The sequence below is a fragment of the Pelobates fuscus genome, chromosome 9 (assembly GCF_036172605.1).
Source record: "Pelobates fuscus isolate aPelFus1 chromosome 9, aPelFus1.pri, whole genome shotgun sequence".
NCBI classification, from domain to species: Eukaryota; Metazoa; Chordata; class Amphibia; order Anura; family Pelobatidae; genus Pelobates; species Pelobates fuscus.
Genome location: NC_086325.1, coordinates 24,570,977 through 24,590,702, shown reverse-complemented (window position 1 = coordinate 24,590,702; position 19,726 = coordinate 24,570,977). Strand labels below are relative to the sequence as shown.

Below are 19,726 nucleotides of genomic sequence, written 5' to 3'. Positions count from 1 at the left end.
TGCTGCCTCTGATCTGCCTGCTTACAGCTGACAATCAGAATTGATCCTGTGAGCCAATCACAGTGCTTTCTTATAGGATTGGCTGAGACTGTCAAGCAGGCAGATCAGGGGCAGAGGCAGCACAAATCAAACAGCTCTAACCAATCAGTATCTCCTCATAGAGATTAATTGAATCAATGTATCTCTATGAGGAAAGTTCATCGTCTCCATACAGATGGTGGAGACAATGAATAGCAGTACTGCACCGTGTGCAGCACTGCACCAGCAAGCACCTCTAAAGCCTCTAAGGCAGTGGTTCCTAACCCAGTCCTCAAGTACCCCCTAACAGTCCAGGATTTAGGGATTACCCAGTTGTTTATAAGAAAAACTAATTTAGAAAAAAAACAACACCTTAGACACAACAAGGTAATCCCTAAATGCTGGACTGTTATGGGGTACTTGAGCACTGGGTTGGGAACCCCTGCTCTAAGAGGAGTGGCAAGTGGAGTTATCCCTAGGATGTAATGTAAACATTGCATTTTTTCTGAAAAGACCATGTTTTCTGTAAAAAGCCTGAAAGGAATGATTTTTATCACTAGAACAAATACAATAAGCTTTAATTGTTCTGGTGACCATCATGTCCCTTTGAACCTTTCCCCATAGGGTATGAGAAACACATACTTGATATTTTATGCAACATTTGCCCCAACCCTATAAGTGGAAGGAGGTTGGAACATGCACAAATACACTAGGGGTTGAGTCATTGTGCATAGTCAGTAGGTGAATAAAAAACAAGTTAAAGACTTGATGGTAAGTGTGACGATATGGCCCTGTGCACTAAAGGTGGACTAGTTTAGGCCTGCTTAACCTCCACCGCTAACTTCTGAAGGTTACGTTTGCTTGGTAACAAACTCATTGGCAGCCCAGGATACACTGCGGGTGTATGCTCTGGTTGTTACAAAATATACTAACTAGATTGTTCCACTGGCAATACACTTCGCTGAATATGGTTCCTTAGCATGACTTAAACCTGCATGGATTCCAAGACCTCAGCAAAGAGACAAATAACATGCTTTTTGCTGGTAACTTGGAGTTTAACAGGGGCTGGAGGGGTTGATTAACAGGGGAAGGGGTTGACACTGGGTAGTGAGATTGGCTGGCAGGTGAGGGGTTAACACTGGGCAGGGAGGATGGCTGGCAGAGGACGGGTTAACACTGGGCAGCAGGGAGGATGGCTGGCAGAGGACGGGTTAACACTGGGCAGCAGGGAGGATGGCTGGCAGGGGAAGGGGTTAACACTGGCTAGGGAGGCTGGCTGACAGAGTCTGGAATGGAATGTATTCCTTGCACTACAGGGAGGTAGGGAGAGGAGCACATATGGGCTGTAGCCATGTCTCTGCAGTGCCGTCTGTGCGGTGAGCATTCATTACACTAGATAACATGTCTCTTTTCAAGGTACCTTTCTTTCAGAGACTGGGAATCAGGAACATGTTGAACTGTGAGAGGGGGTGTGGCTAATGAGGCTGGGTTACACTGCTGAAAACAGCAAAACATTTTACAGCACTGCAGACTTTTACAAGCATGGCACCATGAGGTTTAGATAGATCGTTTATTCTCAGGCTGGGGCAGAAATGCCGGACATGATGTAAATACAAAAATAAAACTTTTTTTTAGCACAACCTATAACTGACCTTAATTTAGTTACAGGGTTCTGCAAAATAGTAAGGGGCAGTTCCACTTTAAATTCTATTTTCTTCCACCAACTGTATAGAAATGGGGAAGTCATACAATTCGAAGAACTCCAACAAAGTACCCATTTAACCCCGGCAGATTTTTTTTTTAGATATGTCCAGATACGAGACTTCGCTAGACGACCCCATATCAAAGCAGCAGCACAAGGAAAGCTATCTTTTTACGAGAGATTATGTATGGATGGAAACGCCCCCAAAGGTATGATTACGCTTTTATATGCTCTTATTAGCAACCGAAACTAAGGAATGGGGTAAATTGAAGTACGCTGATCGATGGGAAGCGGCCCTAGGGGAAGAACTTGAAGGGATCGAATGGCAGGAGATATGGGAAGCAAACAAGAACACTTCCATATGCGTCACGTTCCAGGAGCAGGAATGGAAAACCAAGCCTCAGGTGGTATACTACTCCAGTGACATTACACAAAATGCGTAAGATAGATACAGACGATTGCTGGAGGGGCTGCAGAACACGAGGCACGTACATCCATATGTGGTGGGAATGCTCGAAAATACACAACTTTTGGAAATCAGTGGAGGACTTACTGAAACAGACGTTTGGCAAACCTTTGGTCATGGACCCATGGATCTACCTGTTCAATAGATCAATTGAGGGGTGGACAAAAAAAAAAAAAAAGAGCAAAAACTGGTGCACACGATAACTTTAAGCACACGCAGAGCAATAGCAACGGCATGGCTCTCACCTGAGGGACCAGAATTTCGAGGGGTGATATCCAGAATACAGGAATGCAGAATCATGGACGACCTGACTGCTAGATTGAAGGGGACGACCGTGACTTTCCATAGAATTTGGGAACCATGGGACAATAGTTTAGTGGGTTCCAGTGGAGACTGACCGGGATCGGGGAGTCGTAAAAGTTAGGGACCAGCAAAACAGAGACCCCGTGGCGACCTGGACTATGATGGCCTCGCTCCCCCCCCAACCCCTCACACTTTCTCAGATTACTTCTCTCTCCTCTCTTTCACTTTTCTCCTCTCCTCTGGTCTTACTTCTTATTACACACCTCTTTACATATGTCTATTCTCGCCCCATGGTTTACAAGTGTGATGTTCTTCCTTTTTTGTTTTCTCTTTACTTAATTTTTTCATCACCCAGGCATGATTACACAGTTGGAGAAACGAGGAAGCCTAAAGATGTTACTGGAGTGTGTAGAATTAGGGTTCCTTATTAAGCTACATTGCCTAGATTAAATACAAAATCCTCGATGGGAGGCAAGGCACAAAGGGATTCAAAAGAGGCTTATCATGTGAGATTATGTTACATATTGTATTTCCAAGAATGTTATTCTCGTGAATGGCTTCTGCGCAAGCCTGTAATTTGTATTAAACTTGCTCTACCTATCGTATGAAAAATAAAGAATTATAAAAAAAAAAAAAATTTCTATTTTCTATAAAGGTAATCACGACACTTTCAATTTCAGAATTCTCCTCACCTGCAAGGATGCAGGGTAGATCTTTTTCGTACTTCCTTTAGGTCGTCCTCTTCCCCTAGGAGAAATGTCCCCTCCATTCGGATGCTCTGATTTGGAGATCGACGTTTCATGAGGAGAACTTTTGTGATCTTGTTCGTTTCTGGCTCTGAACACCTAAACAAATTACCTGAGCAATATTACAATGATACACAAATAACATAAATCAAACAACAAAGCAGGGTAGGAAGGCCACAAAATGTTTAATGTAAGTCATTTAAGACATGAGCTGAAGTGTAGAAGAGTTGTGAGTCGGTACTCCAATTGTTTTTCCTACCTCTAACATCCAAAGGGTTTTCAATAAAGATTTGTAATTGTATTAATATTGCCCCCTGCCTTCCCATATTAGGATCCTATCCCAATTTGGTATTGGCCAGTTCCGATTTGTTCCTCCCTTTTTTTACTGCTCAGCCTCAGGGAAGGTAAGAGATGGATAACTACATGAGAAGGTGTATGTACCTGGTAGTATGGTATTGAACCTGACAATCTGTATAGGTTTTTTAGTAGTAACTGTAACCTGAATGGATAAAACCGTATGGCATAAGGAAATGTGGCATAGACCAAGCTTATCTTAATACTTACAGTATATGTGAAAAGTAAAGTCCCGTGATGTGTAAATATTAAACATCGTAGCCATACTGATTAAATATGTATCAATCTTAACCCATTAAGTGCAGTATGTACAAGTGAAAAAGTGGTCTGTCCCCACCTTGTATGTTGTATGTCCCCTTGCTAGGGGAAAGTCTGTTGTGTGAGCAGCGTGCTGTGAAAAATGTATGTGAACTATATTACCAGTTAAGTATATACAGATGCGTCTGCTACTGTGTAATAATATATGTATTTATACCAGATGTTTGATATAGTACTTGCTATGTGAATTGTTGTATGTCTTATTGAATGGTAGGGGTCAGTGAACATGGTGTTGTAAAATGCAAGTGCACTGGAGATCTGCCGAGTGCCCTATAGGTGGCAGTGTAGTTGGATACTGATTGGTATGTGAAATGTTGTTTGTCTTTTGACCTATAGGTGTCAGTGTTTTGGGGTTTGTAAAACCCCAGGAAAATTGTCAATGTACTAGACAGACCTATAGGTGGCAGTGTTGATAGAACCACTGTTAGTCTTGATGTGAAATGTAAATTATTGTGAATTAAACCTGAAGTTGAGCCCGTGCTGGAGTTTAATTTATGGTTTATGGTTATGTTTAAAACAATCTTATGAGTAATTTATATTGGCTGGAAAATTGTATATGACATGTGAAGACAGTTTTGCTGTTGACCAGTAGGGGTCAGAAATGCTGATTGTATGGTAAAAATACCCTTTAACCCCTTAACCCCTTAAGGACCAAACTTCTGGAATAAAAGGGAATCATGACATGTCACACACGTCATGTGTCCTTAAGGGGTTAAGGACCAAACTTCTGGAATAAAAGGGAATCATGACATGTCACATGTTAGTTTGTTTGCTTATGAAGTGAAAAAGTCTGAGAAGCCTGTAGTATACAGATTGACCGGTAGGGGTCAGCATGTAGGCGAAAATGCTGTGGTTCGTTGGTTTGTACATGAAATGCAATAATGTCTGAGAAGCCTGTAGTACACCGAATGACCGGTAGGGGTCAGTGTGTAGGCGCAAATGCAGTGGTTCGTTGGTTTGTACATGAAATGCAATAATGTCTGAGAAGCCTGTAGTACACTGAATGACCGGTAGGGGTCAGTGTGTAGGTGAAAATGCAGTGGTTTATTGTTTTGTACATGAAAAGCAAAAACGTCTAAGAAGCCTGTAGTACACCAAATGACTGATAGGGGTCAGTGTGTAGGCGCAAATGCAGTGGTTCGTTGGTTTGTACATGAAATGCAATAATGTCTGAGAAGCCTGTAGTACACCGAATGACCGGTAGGGGTCAGTGTGTAGGCGCAAATGCAGTGGTTCGTTGGTTTGTACATGAAATGCAATAATGTCTGAGAAGCCTGTAGTACACTGAATGACCGGTAGGGGTCAGTGTGTAGGTGAAAATGCAGTGGTTTATCGGTTTGTACATGAAAATGCAAAAAACATCTAAGAAGCCTGTAGTACACCAAATGACCAATAGGGGTCAGTGTATAGGTGAAAAATGCGGTGGTCGTTGGTTTGTACATGAAATGCAATAATGTCTGACAAGCCTGTAGTACACCGAATGACCGACAGGGGTCAGTGTGTAGGTGAAAAATGCAGTGGTTTGTTGGTTTGTACATGAAATGCAATAATGTCTAAGAAGCCTGTAGTACACCGAACGACTGGTAGGGGTCAGTGTGTAGGTGAAAATGCAGTGGTTCGTTGGATTGTACATGAAATATAATGTCTAAGCCTGTAGTACACCCAAAGACCGGTAGGGGGTTTAAACGAATAATATGCATGAACATGCAATGGTTTTAGAACAGACTTGGACAAAATGCAGCCGTAAAGTGAGGACCTGACCCGTGCATGGTGCCGTAGGACTGATGCCTGGCGTAACGGGTGGGTCGACTTACGGTTTGTGAGTCACTTGGACACCATCCACGGCGATGGATTGAAGAAAGAAGATGGTAGGCCGGAAAGGCCTGTGGTTGGATTCCTGACACAGCACTGCTTAGAAAACCTCATGGAGTAATCAGGTAAAATGGCGTCTGGATGACCCAGAAGAGGAAATCATTCTGATGCTGACCTCAAGCGATATGAGTCAGGTAAGGGGTGTCCCTTATATAGGGGAGTGAACCAATTTAAGCCCCTCCCACAAATACAGGCCAAATGGCATATGTATGTATGTATGTATGTATGTATGTATGTATGTATGTATGTATATATATATATATATATATATATATATATATATAACTCAGATATTAGCACTTGTAAAACAGACAATATTTTCTGACCAGAAAGACTAGCCTTATTTTTCATGATGGATTTGATATTAATGTAAAAGTTTGGGGTTTCCATTATGTGCACACCTATTACAAAACCCCATGTCTCTGCAATTTGGTTCTTATGAAAATATATAACAAATAGGCTTCAATGCAATGATTTACAGAGCTACTCTGCAGAGTGCAAGCTTTCTGAGTCAAATGCTCTGACAGTGAAGGAGAGAGAAATACAGAAAGCACTCACTATTTCAGGAGAACCAGTGAATGTCCTGTTCTTGCTTCCTTTTGGCCTTCCTCTACTTCTGGGGGTTCCTTCAGGTGTGTCTGGACATTTTTGGGGTGTGCTAGCCTCATCTGGGTGTGCTGTTGCACATTCCTGTTTACTCTCATATTCTTCATCCCTTGCTCTGGCAGCCTGAAACAGATTGCAATAAGTGAGACGACATCCAAGGGTTCAGGTTATAACTTCTCTAATGAAGGGCAGGGGCTATTCACAACAGAAAAACAGTTTTAGCAACAAATAGAGAAACTGTAATTTGTTAGCGCTTAATAGAAAATGCGTTTTGAAAAGGACACCAACAGGATTTTTTGGAGATAAGTAAAGATTAATTGTTGGAAGAACCCTCAGACGTCGAGTTGGATGTCCTATTGGTTAATGATTAATAATTAATATTTTTTGGCACTTGCACTTTGTTTACCCAAAAAATATTTTTGCACAAAAAACTTTTTTAGCACTAACATTTATAAAAAAAAGACACAGCTTAGGAATCTATGAAATATATCAATAAGCACTTTATTATATATGTGCTGATTTGCAGCTTTAATCACCCTTTCACTTACATTGAATGAGCTTATACTTAATTAGCTCCTTAGAATTAATGAAAAATTATTTGGCACGATAATGCACTTTTTCTAAACCATATTTAATTGCTTGCTTATGTTAAAGTACAGTATTCAGGTTTCTGTCCACTTTTATTACTTCTCCGATTATTGTCTCCTCAGATACCAGCCCGGTTGCGTTCAGGTTGTCATGGCAATAGGCAGCAGGAAATCCGAGGCTATGATGAAGTTTGAGCCCTGACGGCACCAGTACACGGGGGTTTAGCCAATGAGGTAATATGCCCATGGTTACCCGGGAAACGTGGCAAGCCTGTCCAATAGGACTCTCTGCAATTGCCGATCACGTGTTCAGACCCGGAAGTACACGAACACACAACCTGAGCGTGTCGGGCGGGAATGGGGAATAGGCATCAGCTGTAAAAGTGAGTACTTACCTTGATTTTAGCTCCCTATATAAGTCTTCTCATGTTTTAATTGTTGTTAAATGTCCTGATGAAAGCTCTGTAATAGAGCTGAAACGTCGATCTCTGTTATTGGATTAACCCCTTAAGGACACATGACATGTGTGACATGTCATGATTCCATTTTATTCCAGGAGATTGGTCCTTAAGGGGTTAAAAGAAAATCTTCGTTTTGGAAAAAACCTAGGAGTGCTGGTATTTTTTCTGTTTATATTTTCAAGCTATCCAAGCACCAGGTATTTGATGAATGGTGGGAGTGCAAGAGCTTTTGTATCTATCTATCTATCTATATATATCTATATTACTCAGATATTAGCACTTGTAAAACAGACAATATTTTCTGACCAGAAAGACTAGCCTTATTTTTCATGATGGATTTGATATTAATGTAAAAGTTTGGGGTTTCCATTATGTGCACACCTATTACAAAACCCCATGTCTCTGCAATTTGGTTCTTATGAAATCAAATGCTCTGACAGTGAAGGAGAGAGAAATACAGACAGCACTCACTATTTCAGGAGAACCAGAGAATGTCCTGTTCTTGCTTCCCTTTGGCCTTCCTCCACTTCTGGGGGTTCCTTCATGTGTGTCTGGACATTTTTGGGGTGTGCTAGTCTCATCTGGGTGTGCTGTTGCACATTCCTGTTTACTCTCATATTCTTCATCCCTTGCTCTGGCAGCCTGAAACAGATTGCAATAAGTGAGACAACATCCAAGGGTTCAGGTTATAACTTCACTCTAATGAAGGGCAGGGGCTATTCACAACAGAAAAACAGTTTTAGCAACAAATACAGAAAGTGTAATTTGTTAGCGCTTAATAGAAAATGCGTTTTGAAAAGGACACCAAGGCAATCTTCTAACCCCACATATTACATAGTAACAATTCTGAGATCCATTATAATTATAGTGTACATTTCCTATTTTTTGTTGTTGTGAAGTCAACTTTGTTATTTCATATATTTAAAAAGGATAGTTTTTTTTCTAGTAGGATCTCTATAATAATAGGATAAATGTTTTTCTTTTTTTAATTCTTTATTTTTGTTGTGCATGGTATAACAATAGGCTTGTTCAGCCACAATAGCAGTCGCAAGCAGTAATGTAACGAACAGTTGAAACATAACGTGGCATATGAGTATACAGCACTTTTTTACATTTGTAAGAGAAAATATAAACAGTGGGTGAGCGTTGCTTGAGATTTACAGATCGTTTGACCATGCCACAATGGCAGAGTTAGGAGATGTATACACAGCATTTGTACATTAGTGGCATGGAGATATCTGTACATTTAAAAAAAAGGTTAAGTTGTAGTTTGTATGCTAAGTTACGCTTTCATGAGCTTTAGTCTTGTGTGTCAGGTAAGGTTATAAGTACAGGCTTAAATACAGATTGACTTGCTGACATGTTAGAAAATAATATAGTAACAAGCTTAACTAAATTAAGTGTAAAAGTAAAGTAATATACCACCAGGCAAAGCAGGGTAGACTATGTCATCGTCAGAATTGGGCATAAAAAACAAACTGGCATTTCTTATAACGGTGATTATAACATGAATGACATTGCAGTATGTTTAATTATAAAATGCAGCCGCAGTAACCGCTTTTGAGACTGTCGGTAGGTTCCGTGGAGTGTGCCTTAGGTGCCAGTCATCGTGGGATGTTGGGTCGCCTCCGGCTCTGGTTGCATAGGGGATGTTGAAAGGCAGTTTATTCCCATTCTTGGGGATAGTCCCTATGAGAAGGTCCTCTGAGTCCCAAAGGCTTGCCAGAGGGCACCGTGGTTGCGGATTGCTGGGTCTCCCGGTCGTCTGGTGGGTGCAAACGCGGTGCCACTTAAGCCGCTGTGTTCAGGTGCAGGCTGCGTTGTATTAGGGTCGATGCTTGGGTATGCCTTCTCTGGGTACACCCCCTTGGTTAGTCTCTGGTCCTGGTGATAGGGAGCGCTGGTTAGGCGTATTGTGGTGGAGCAGTCTGCTTCTGTGCGCCCTAGGGGGTTCTCCATGTTTAGGCTGGTGGAGTTGTTAAGCCACCGTCGGCCATTTTAAGGAGGCCCCGTGGGAGCCGTTTACCTTCGATGTTTAGTCGCCCTGTAGTTGGGTGTTGATGACATCTTGCCTGGTGGGGGCCGGGATAACCCCCGCCAGCCCAGAGGGGGGGGGGGAACGAGACCGGGAGGACGCCAGCTATAACACAGTAGCCAGATTGGAATGCGAGGCAGCGGCCGTCCGCCCCGCTCTCCTCCTGGGTAGGCCTCTGGTCTCAAGCCCCAAAATGTCTCTCCAGGACCTAGAGTCACCCGGTAACAGGTGCTCCAGCTACACCGGGACAATGCAGGACTCCATTCCCCGAACCTCCAGAGCTCTCATGCAGCATAAGGTGGGTATTTCCCCCAAAATTAGCCTGACTCAGCAGGAGCTCCAGTGACCTGCAGCCTGTCGGCATGGCCGCCCAGCCCCGCCCCCCGGCTAAATGAGGATAAATGTTTCTATTACACTTTTAGTTTGTACAAATGACCGACAAACACAAACATGGTATACATTTCAGCAGTGAATCATGGTGATATAAGATTTTGTATCTGCCAAAAAGTAGATTGAGAAAGATTATATAAAGTATAGAAGGAGAGAACAATCAGGGGATGTTAATGCTTAGAGATTGTCCATATCCATCAGGATGAGTACAGAAAATTATGTACGGTAAAACTTGATAGGCGTTTTATGAAGGTTTGCAGTCTTTTTGAATGCCACAATACACCATTGTAGCTTGTTTCTACATGTAGCATGCAGGTAGCGGATGACAAGTTTATCCATACTTCCCAGTTGCACAAACACCTAAAAACGGTTTGGTAGCTGCCTTCAACAGAGGTTTAGAAATGTGTGTACCCCCAACACTGCACTATAGGCATGGTTCATTTGTTGTCACAATGATGTAGTGTGACAGTTTCCATTGTACAACTTGAATATGATTAACAGTTTGATGAAAACTAAAGAATAGGCAGATAGAAAACAGACAGTGGTCGTTAACCAAATGAGAGTGGCAAATTCTGGGCCAGCCTTAGAGGTGTGCAATCGCACACTACAGGCCCTGATGGAGTTGATACAGCATTGAATTTAGAAATACACCGTTTACTTTATGCACATTCAATGTGCTATGTAGTAAAATGCTTGGTGGTAGTATCACTTGAGTTTCAAGATCTGTGAGGGGATGCCAACATGAAATCGTTATCTACCAAGGCATAGTATATTGTATTGTTTCACAGTAACGTTTATTTTTGGTCAAATTTTTCATTGAGGCATAGTTAATACAGTACAAAAGAAATAAATAACAGTTAGTACATATGATTATATGCCGGAATACAACATGCAGATAACTCCTGATCGAAACAAACTAATTTGTTCCGTTTTATATGCGATACAGGCCGACTAGGCAGGCACGATCATCTTAGATATTTAACCGTACTAATGGGCATGGGGGCTATGATATTGCATCTGTAAGCATGGAATGCACTGTAGTCCCCTTTTTCTACATGAGCTGTGCTAGCCGATAAACGCTGACATGCTATCTCTGTACAAAGTAGCTGTGTCGAGTAAATGGGCAATTACAATATATAATATTAACGCTGTGTATTTTACGATGTAAATTTAACTGAGAGCACAGATATTAATAACCAGAACATTAAAGATGCTCATCAATATGCTGGAGTGCACGCTTTAAGAAAAACAAATTGGTGTAATCAAGATAGTAACAAGTTCAGCTGAAGTGAACGAAAAAAAAACAAAAATAAAAAAACACAACTTAAGTCTTGTTGGGAAAGTCACGCTGCTCCCCCGGGCCCAGCTCCTCCAAGCTGCTGGAGACGGTATGCGGTCAGGCTTGCCGGATCCACCGGACTTGGTTTTCCTGCCTCCGACATGTGTTTAGTGAGAGCTGGATCTTGATGAGAGGGTAAGTCCAGTAAGTGCCACTTTGCCAGCCCCGGGCGCCGTTTGAGCCGACTGCTTGCACCCTCGGTTTCGGTGCCATTTATGGCAGACAACTTGATTCCTGGCAAGTGTGTTCCATCCAGGATTAGGGCTGCGGTTCAAGGAATGTCCTCTAGGCGCTCAAGGCCCAGGAAGGCAGTCATGGGGACCAGGCCTAGGTTCTGGGTACGGAAGCTAGGTAAGCAAAGATTACTCCATCTGGTTATAAAAGAGTTACGCTGCAATAATGCAGGGTCTCAAAGTGAAATGTCTCTGCTTTTAATGCAGCCTGCGAGCAGTGAGTGTGATCGCGCCCCATGTGTACTCTGAGGCCACCATGTTGTTGTCAAAGCACATGGGCCCATGTGCCAAGCGCTCCCCGCTGATGTATGTTGCTAAGCATCGGCTCCCTCCAGTGGGAACCGGAATAACCCCCCTGGCCCAATGGGCTCCAAAGTTTCGTACCGCAGGAGCCCCAAAACTCCCGATCTTGGATTCTATGGTGGCGCCAACCTTCTCCTGTGCACATTAGCGGACTACTCCGTCTGATTATGGGCAGTAAGTACAGTACAGCAGCCATTTAACTTGAACTCAGCAGGAGCCTCTGTGCCATGCGACCTGTCAGCATGGCGGTCAGGCCCCACCGCGTTTTACAGTAAAGTTAACCACAATAGTTGTAACTGTCTGTCCAAATAATTGGAGTACACCGTGGAACACTTTTGTCGCAAACATCTACCAGCTGTTGGTATTGTCAATGCTTAACAGCTGCTTTTTATCCTGACAAGCTTGGATACAAGCCCTGTGTTATAAAAATAAAACAAGATCTATGGATCAGGTTGCACTTCTGCCATGTGTGAACACACATACAATGTGCACCACTTCAACCTAAAGACGAAGATAGAATGGAAGGAAGAATGTGTAAAATCGGTTATTAAAGCAGAGGTTTATTACTGCTGGAACAAGAGATGAAGAATAGCGAATGTGGAGAGAAAAGTGTGGAAGGTGTGAAAAGGAAAAAAGAAGGGAGAGAAAAGTATAAATGGGAAAGCAAAGACATGGGAACTATCAAGAAATTGGAACTATTGAGAAAGGGGGAGAAGAGACACCGACATTTATACTCTTACCATTACACTGGTCAAGGGCTTGTCCTTGCTTCCTTTCTTCCGCCTTCTGTGGGATGTACTCTCCTTGGCTGCGTGTGCCGGGGGGTTTTCCTGGTCCCTCTGATCATCCTCATTGCAAACTCTCTGTGTCTGAGGAGGTTGGAGTGCATTGTGTAAAGAGATTTTTGAAGGACTAAAAAGCCAGTGGAGTTCAAATTGTTTACAAGAAAATATAGGTCAAAATATATTTATTTCTACATGGAGGAAAAACAACTTAAGCTATAGAGCAGCAAATAAATTTTAAAGGGGAAAGTGGACAAGTGACTTGTTAATTAACATGAAATACAAGTATATTGTATTGTTTTACAGTAAAGTTAACCACAATAGTTTTAACGGTCTGTCCAAAGGATTGGACAGATTGTGTGTGTCAAACAGTGGGTCTTGTTTGGTTGGAAGCGTGAAAGACTGATTCACACAACCCTGCTCACAAAAAGTATATAGGGGAGCGCATGTACACCTCCGTGGACGAATGAGAGAGGGAACACAGGAGATGTGGGGTGTGGAAGAAGCAGTCAGGTAAAACAGAGCCCCGTAGGTGTGCGTGGGCGCTCACACTGACTCATGGGAGAAGACAGACACACCTGCCACTTCTACTAGCTCAGCGGAGCTAACATAAGGAGGAAGAAAATCTCCATGGTTGTTTGACAGCCAGGTAAATGTTTCTTAAAGGGGTCCTAAAGTTTCAGGAAAACAAACCAGTTTTCCTGGCACTATAGGGTTAATTGGTCCCCTCCTCCCCAGGCGCTGAATGGGTTAAAACACCTTCAGCCACTTGCCTTAATCCAGCACCGGGCTCCCTCGGTGCTTGTGACCTCTCCTCCCCCTGCCGACGTCAGCTCCCGAGTGGAGCCGAATGCGCATGCACAGCCAGACGGGCGCGTTCAAATCCACCCATAGGAAAGCATTACTCAATCCTCACGGAGTCCAGAGTCAGTGAGATTTTCTCACTGAAAATCGTTGAAGCGGCCTCTAATGGCAGTCAGGGAGACAACATTAGAGGCTGGATTAACCCTTCAATGTAAACATAGCAGTTTCTCTGAAACTGCTATGTTTACAGCTGCAGGGTTAAAACCAGGGGAACCTGGCACTCAGGCCACTTCATTGAGCTAAAGTTGTCTGGGTGCCTATAATGGTCCTTTAAATATAAAAAAAAGGTGTTGATTTCACAGTGAAATAGGCACTTTTATAAAGTGCCATTAGGGTGGGATATTCCATACACAGAAAGTACTCCAGCAAGCTGCAGTGCGTGGTGTGTGGAGTGATTCTTTAACCCCTTCAGGACGGGTGACGGATGAGGTCCGTCATCCTGGGGATACCCTTAACGACGGGTGACGGACCTTGTCCGTCACGCGGTAAAATTAACCCCAGATCGCCGCAATCGCGGCGATCGTGGGGTTAATGGTGCTCCGGTCTGCCTCTGCCTTAGAGGCAGACCAGGAGCACCGGATCGGGCTGTCCCAGCACATGTGCCCGCTCTGACAGCATGTCAGAGCGGGCACATGTGCTCTGTATACTCACCTCCGCCTCCCTGCACTTCCGGGTTCACTGTGAAGTGCAGGGAGACGGATCAGTGCTGATCCTGCCCCCTGTGTGTAAAAAAAAAAAAAAGTTAAATTAAAATCCCACCCCCCTTTACCCATTTTAATAAAAATTAACCCCTTCCCTGCCAATTGATCACTGACTACAGTGATCAATTGGCAGGGTTTGCATTTTACTATGATCGGATTTTTTTTTAACCCCTGAGGGTTAATTCTTTTTTTTTTTTAACCCTCAGGGGTTAAATTTATTTTATTAATTAATTTAAATATTTTAAAATTATAAATTTAGCTAGCTGGGGAGGGTGGAAGTTAGTGGGGAATTGGGGGATTTAGTGTTAGGCTAACTAGGGGTTAACGTTAAAAAAAAGTTTTAAAATAAGCTTTAAAAAGTTAAAAAATTAAGTAAAAAAAAAAGTTAATAACGTTTAAGTAAAAAATAAAAAAAAAATAAACCCTTTACCCAGTCCAAATAAAAATTAACCCCTTCCCTGCCAGTCGATCACTGCCTACGGTGATCAAAATACAGATCACAGTATTATACTGTGATCTAATTTTTTTTTAACCCCTGACGATTAACTTTAATTTATTTTTTTAACCCTCAGGGGTTAAATTTATTTAATTAACTAATTTAAATATTGTATAATTAAATATATATTTTACTAGCTGGGGTGGGTGGGAGTTATGGGAAAATGGGGAATTTACTGTTAGTGCTGCTTACTGCTAGTTAGGGGTTAACGGTAAAAAAAAAAAGCTTAGAAAAATGTTAAATCTGAAAAAAACGTTTTACGAAAGTTTAGGAAACTTTAAAAAAATTAATAAGCAAAACAAAAGTTTAAAAAATAGTTTTAAAAAGTAAAAAAAGTTTTAAAAAGTTAAAAATACATTTAATAACGCTCATTACCACTACACCTGGTACAAGCTAGCGGAAAAATGATCCCACGCTAAGGTTCAAAATATGCCTTTTGAAATACCCTGGGATGTCTTCTTTAAGAAATGGTATGGCTTTATGTATTTGGATTATATAGCCTGGTAAAATACTCTAAAATGGGACATGGGCACAGCGTAAAAATTTAAAGTTTGAAAAAAAAATGGAATGGCTGTGTCCCAAATGTGCCCCTCCGATGTCCACATATACCTGGCAAAGGTACATACGGGGGTATTTTTGTACTCAGCCGACATAGCTGAGCAAGATATAAAGTATTATAGAGTGGTGGTACACAGTGGTGGTACACATAAGGTTTGCAAAATGGTACAAGCTAGCAGAAAAATGATCCCACGCTAAGGTTCAAAATATGCCTTTTGAAATACCCTGGGGTGTCTACCTTTAAGAAATGGTAGGCCTTTGTGGGGTAGTTTGAATTTAAAACCTGCGGAGATGCTTGGAAATTGCACATAGGCCCAGCGTCAAAATTCAAAGTTCTGTAAAAACCGATATGGCTTGGTCTCTTATATGGCACTCTAGCTTCACAAAATAGTGCCAAAGACATTCATTGGGGATGTCTTTTTACCCAGAAGACTTAGCTGAGCATAATTTGGAGGTTTTGAACTTAGTGGCACATATGAAATATACAAAATGCCCAGCAAAAATGCAATCCGTATGTAAAAGAATGCCCCAAATTATTTTTTACCACATACTTTGGCATATATTGGTGAAAAAATGGGGGCATGCTGAGGCACAATATGCACCTTATGATATACCCTGGAGTGTCTACTTTTACAAATGGTAGGCCTTTGTGGGGTTTTTATGAACAGTCAAACTGTTATAATACCCCAAATGGAAGCATAGGCTCCTTAAATCCGTCTCTCAAAATTCTACTGTGAATACTGAAAAGGACAGGTCTCCTATATGGCACTGTAGCTTCACAAAATAGTGCCAAAGACATACAATGGGGGTGTCATTTTACTCAGCAGGTGTAACTGAACACAAAATAAAACTTTGTACAGGAATAGCACACACCAACTTTACAAAATACACATGAGAAGTTCTTTGTTATAAGTTTGTGTGCTAAATAGGTAATAAGGAATAGTGAGTGCGCTTACAATAAATAAAATACAGTGTTAATCACACCTAAAAAATCTGAAGGGCATATAACACATTTGATTACAATGCAATAATACCAAAGTGCTATAGTGCTTTAAGAAATTTACACAATATGTGGAGTGCCAAAGTGCATATATGTGCAGACAAGGGATATCCAATATAAATAAAAAAAGGACTGATATACTTGCAGAGCTTCTGGAACAAATAATACACGGCTCTGTAATACAAATAATACAACACCTAGTGCAATATGTTTGTACAGTGCAAAATTAACAATAAATAAATAGGTATCTCACTCACAATGGTGGAGTGGTTGTGGTACCACCCCAAACTATCAGGCTCCAGGGAGGATCAGCCCCCAGTGATCGTGGGATCCACTCAGTGTAGAAAGAACGTGGGCCAATCCGGATATGTGTAAACCAAGAATTTCTTTATTACCAATGCATAAAAAGATATAAAACACCAGTCTCCTGCAACCTGCTACCGATAGTCCGAGAAAGAGAGAGAAGGTCTATAATCAGAGTGTCCTCCTCGCAGCTCAATCCTCATGGATACACGGATACACGGTGTAGGTGCAAAAACTTCCGGATTGTTCAGATGCAATGCATTTCTCCCCTCCCACGGGGCTTTTTCAAGCATAATCCACGTTCCTTGGGTCTTTCTTTATATAGGCTAACTAATTAGTTAATTTGGAGCAGTCCATTTCAATTAAGTCCAGGAGTATACACATAAACTCCAAACATTATAATAAAAGGAAGGAGTGAAAGAAATAAAGGAGAAATTAAAAAACCTCAAATGCAAATATTCAATAAATATATACATATAATTCCAGCACAAATACATGGTTAACTAGATGCATCGTATAGTTATATTCACCTCATCTGTTTAACACCCAATTGTGTAACAAAAGTGCAATGTGCGGTGTACATAGAATATACCTTCTTAAAATCCATTATATATCTATCAGAAGATCTAAAAAATTATTATATAACTACATATTTAAAGCTAAAAACTACATATAGAAAATGTATAGAGAAAAATTTATAGAGAAAAATATTGTTGGTTAAAGTGCAAGGCTTATTATTCCCAATTGCAAGACACAAAATGAGAAAACAATTATTTATTGTATAATCACTTATGATGGAGATATGTATCCACAGCTTCCATCTAGATACTCAGTAGTAATTTAAGTGAATTCTCTTTTAACAAAATCAGAAACTAATTATACAATTTAGGGAAAAAGCTTTCCAAGTGGTATATCCGCTAAACAACGGATTTCTCTTTCCCCTTTTTTTCTTAAAAGTTCAAAGACTATAGAGTGATATTGTGAGGATACATAGAATTCAGTATCTTATAAGATAATTAGAAAGAGATGACAATACAATAACTTAAAATTACTAAAAAACATCCTAAAAAATTACTTTTATAAAAATGTCTATAAATGTCTATAGAAAGCTACTATAAAAAATTAAAAAGGGGGGCGTGGCTCGGCTGAGCATGAAGTAGGACGCAGACACGCTGAGCTCCTAGGCCCCGATCCGCCGAAGCACCGAATCTAAGCCTAATATCCCCCTATATTGATGGGGAGAACCAAGCGTGGGGCCACTCCCGGTCCGGCAAACCCCCCCACGGGACCTCCCGCGGGTCCGATGGACGAGTACCTGTCCTCACCGATTCCGCGGTCCGTGCCATGCGGCACCGGCAAAATGGCGCCCACATCCCCGAGCTCGAGTAGCTACGCGGGCTCCCCACGAGGATCCCCTACCCGAGGACCCCCTGGAGACGCCTTGACTAAGCTCTCCGCTGACCTGGCCGAGATAGCAGCCAATATGCTGACACGCAGGGACAAGTCGGACCTTGTGGCCGAACTCCGAACCGCCATCCGGGAAGAAGTTGCAGCGGTCAGGCAAGACCTTACTCTTCTGGAACAAAGAGTAGACAACCTGGAAGAACACCAGTTGCAAGCCTCACAACATCAACGTACGGCAGAACTAGCGGCCACGAGGCAGGGCAACATCTTGCTGGATCTGAGGCGCCAGGTTGAAGACCTGGAAAACAGGAGCCGGCGCTGTAATATCCGAGTCAGGGGAGTCCCGGAGTCGGACGATGAAACACCCAAGGAACTGCTTGAGGGCCTCTTTACCCAAATCCTCGAAGCTGAAGCACCGCCGGACTTTGGCATTGAAAGAGCCCATCGGGCGCTCAGAGCTCCGCGCCCCGACGGCCAGCCTAGAGACCTAATTTGCTGCCTCCGATCATTCCAACTGAAGGAGGCAATCATGAGAGCGGCTCGGACCCAGCGCTCACTTCGCTACCAAGAAGCACAGATAACGCTGTTCCACGACCTATCCACCCTCACCTTAGATGCTAGGCGAGCCCTGAAACCAATCACCTCTATTCTGCAGGAGAAGAGGATCCCATACAAATGGGGATTCCCGTTCAGTCTGCAGGCCCGGGCGGGAAACCGCTGGCATACCTTGAGATGGCCGAACGAGATCCCTCGCTTCCTACGGGCCCTTGATCTGCCCGACGTACACGTGGCAAACTGGATCTTGGACTTCCCTCCGGCCAGAACCACCGGCCCGAATGCTCCGGCTGACATCCTACGTGAAGGTGCAACTTCAAGGCCGAACCAACGCAGAGGAGGCCCAGTGGCCCCTGAGGAGTAAAAGTAACGAGACCCCCCCCCGGAGGCACGGAAGCCCCGCTCGGCTGAACACCCAAGCGGTGTTCTATCTCCCCCCCCCCCCCCCCCTTTTTTTTTTTCCACCTTTGTTTCTACTCCTGACACTCCACGGATGATTCCTGAGAGGGACCCAGGTGATCCACACCTCACCAGGAACCCACAGGACGTATGGCGGCCGAAGGACACTGAGACAATCCCGCCAGGGTATGTACCACCCCCCTCACCACACCAAACCACTGCTACCCCGTAGGCCCGTGGGTTCCATTAGATGATTTGGGAGGGGGCTCAGGGGGGGTATTAGCAACACAAGCCAGACATCACCGGAATCACCCAACACAGATCGTATCTCCACCCCCGGGAAGAGAGAGAGGTTTGGGCGGGGGACGGGGTGTGGGACTGAGATACCCCTGAGGACTGCTGTTTATGAGACGGTTCCCGGACAATTTCACGTATATATAAAGTACTGTTGGACACAAGACCTTAGGTCTCCCCCGAGAGAGGACGACAGGTCCACGGGCTCACATAGAGGTTTGAATATCCTACCTGTCGTTGTATAAGGAATAGGCGCCATAGGGACCACGTGGGGTCCGGGAGGAGAGAGTGTCAGACGGGGAGGGAGGTTAGTGGGTGGAACGACACGCACCCACCCTGCACCGCAGACCCAAACCCAGGCTATGTCGCCTACCAACAGCATACGGTGGCTGGTCTGGACGAGGAGCGGGGTGACTGCGTCTCTGGGGGACTTATGGAAAGATTATGTATAATGTATGCCTGTGATGTTCATGTTGCACCTGAACGGTGCGACTCATCCGCTAAGCCAACACCTTACCGTGCACGGTGACTACCATGTTCCCTAGCGGCCAACTTAGCACCGACCAAGGTCGGTTTATCTCCCCTGATATCATTCTACCTAGAAATATGCATGCCTTGCCCATACGTTGTTTCAGTT

The 19,726-nt window shown here is 43.1% G+C and overlaps 1 protein-coding gene across 1 annotated transcript in view; it reads right to left on the bottom strand.

The window, feature by feature from the left end:
- Positions 1-19,726, bottom strand: part of LOC134572541 (protein SPT2 homolog) — a 48,763-nt gene that overhangs the window by 6,274 nt on the left and 22,763 nt on the right. Inside the window, exons 3-6 of the mRNA XM_063431564.1 lie at positions 12,474-12,602; positions 7,905-8,075; positions 6,338-6,508; positions 3,182-3,334 (exon numbers count right to left, since the gene is read on the bottom strand). Coding sequence (XP_063287634.1) covers positions 3,182-3,334; positions 6,338-6,508; positions 7,905-8,075; positions 12,474-12,602 — 624 coding nt within the window. The remainder of the gene's footprint in view (positions 1-3,181; positions 3,335-6,337; positions 6,509-7,904; positions 8,076-12,473; positions 12,603-19,726) is intronic.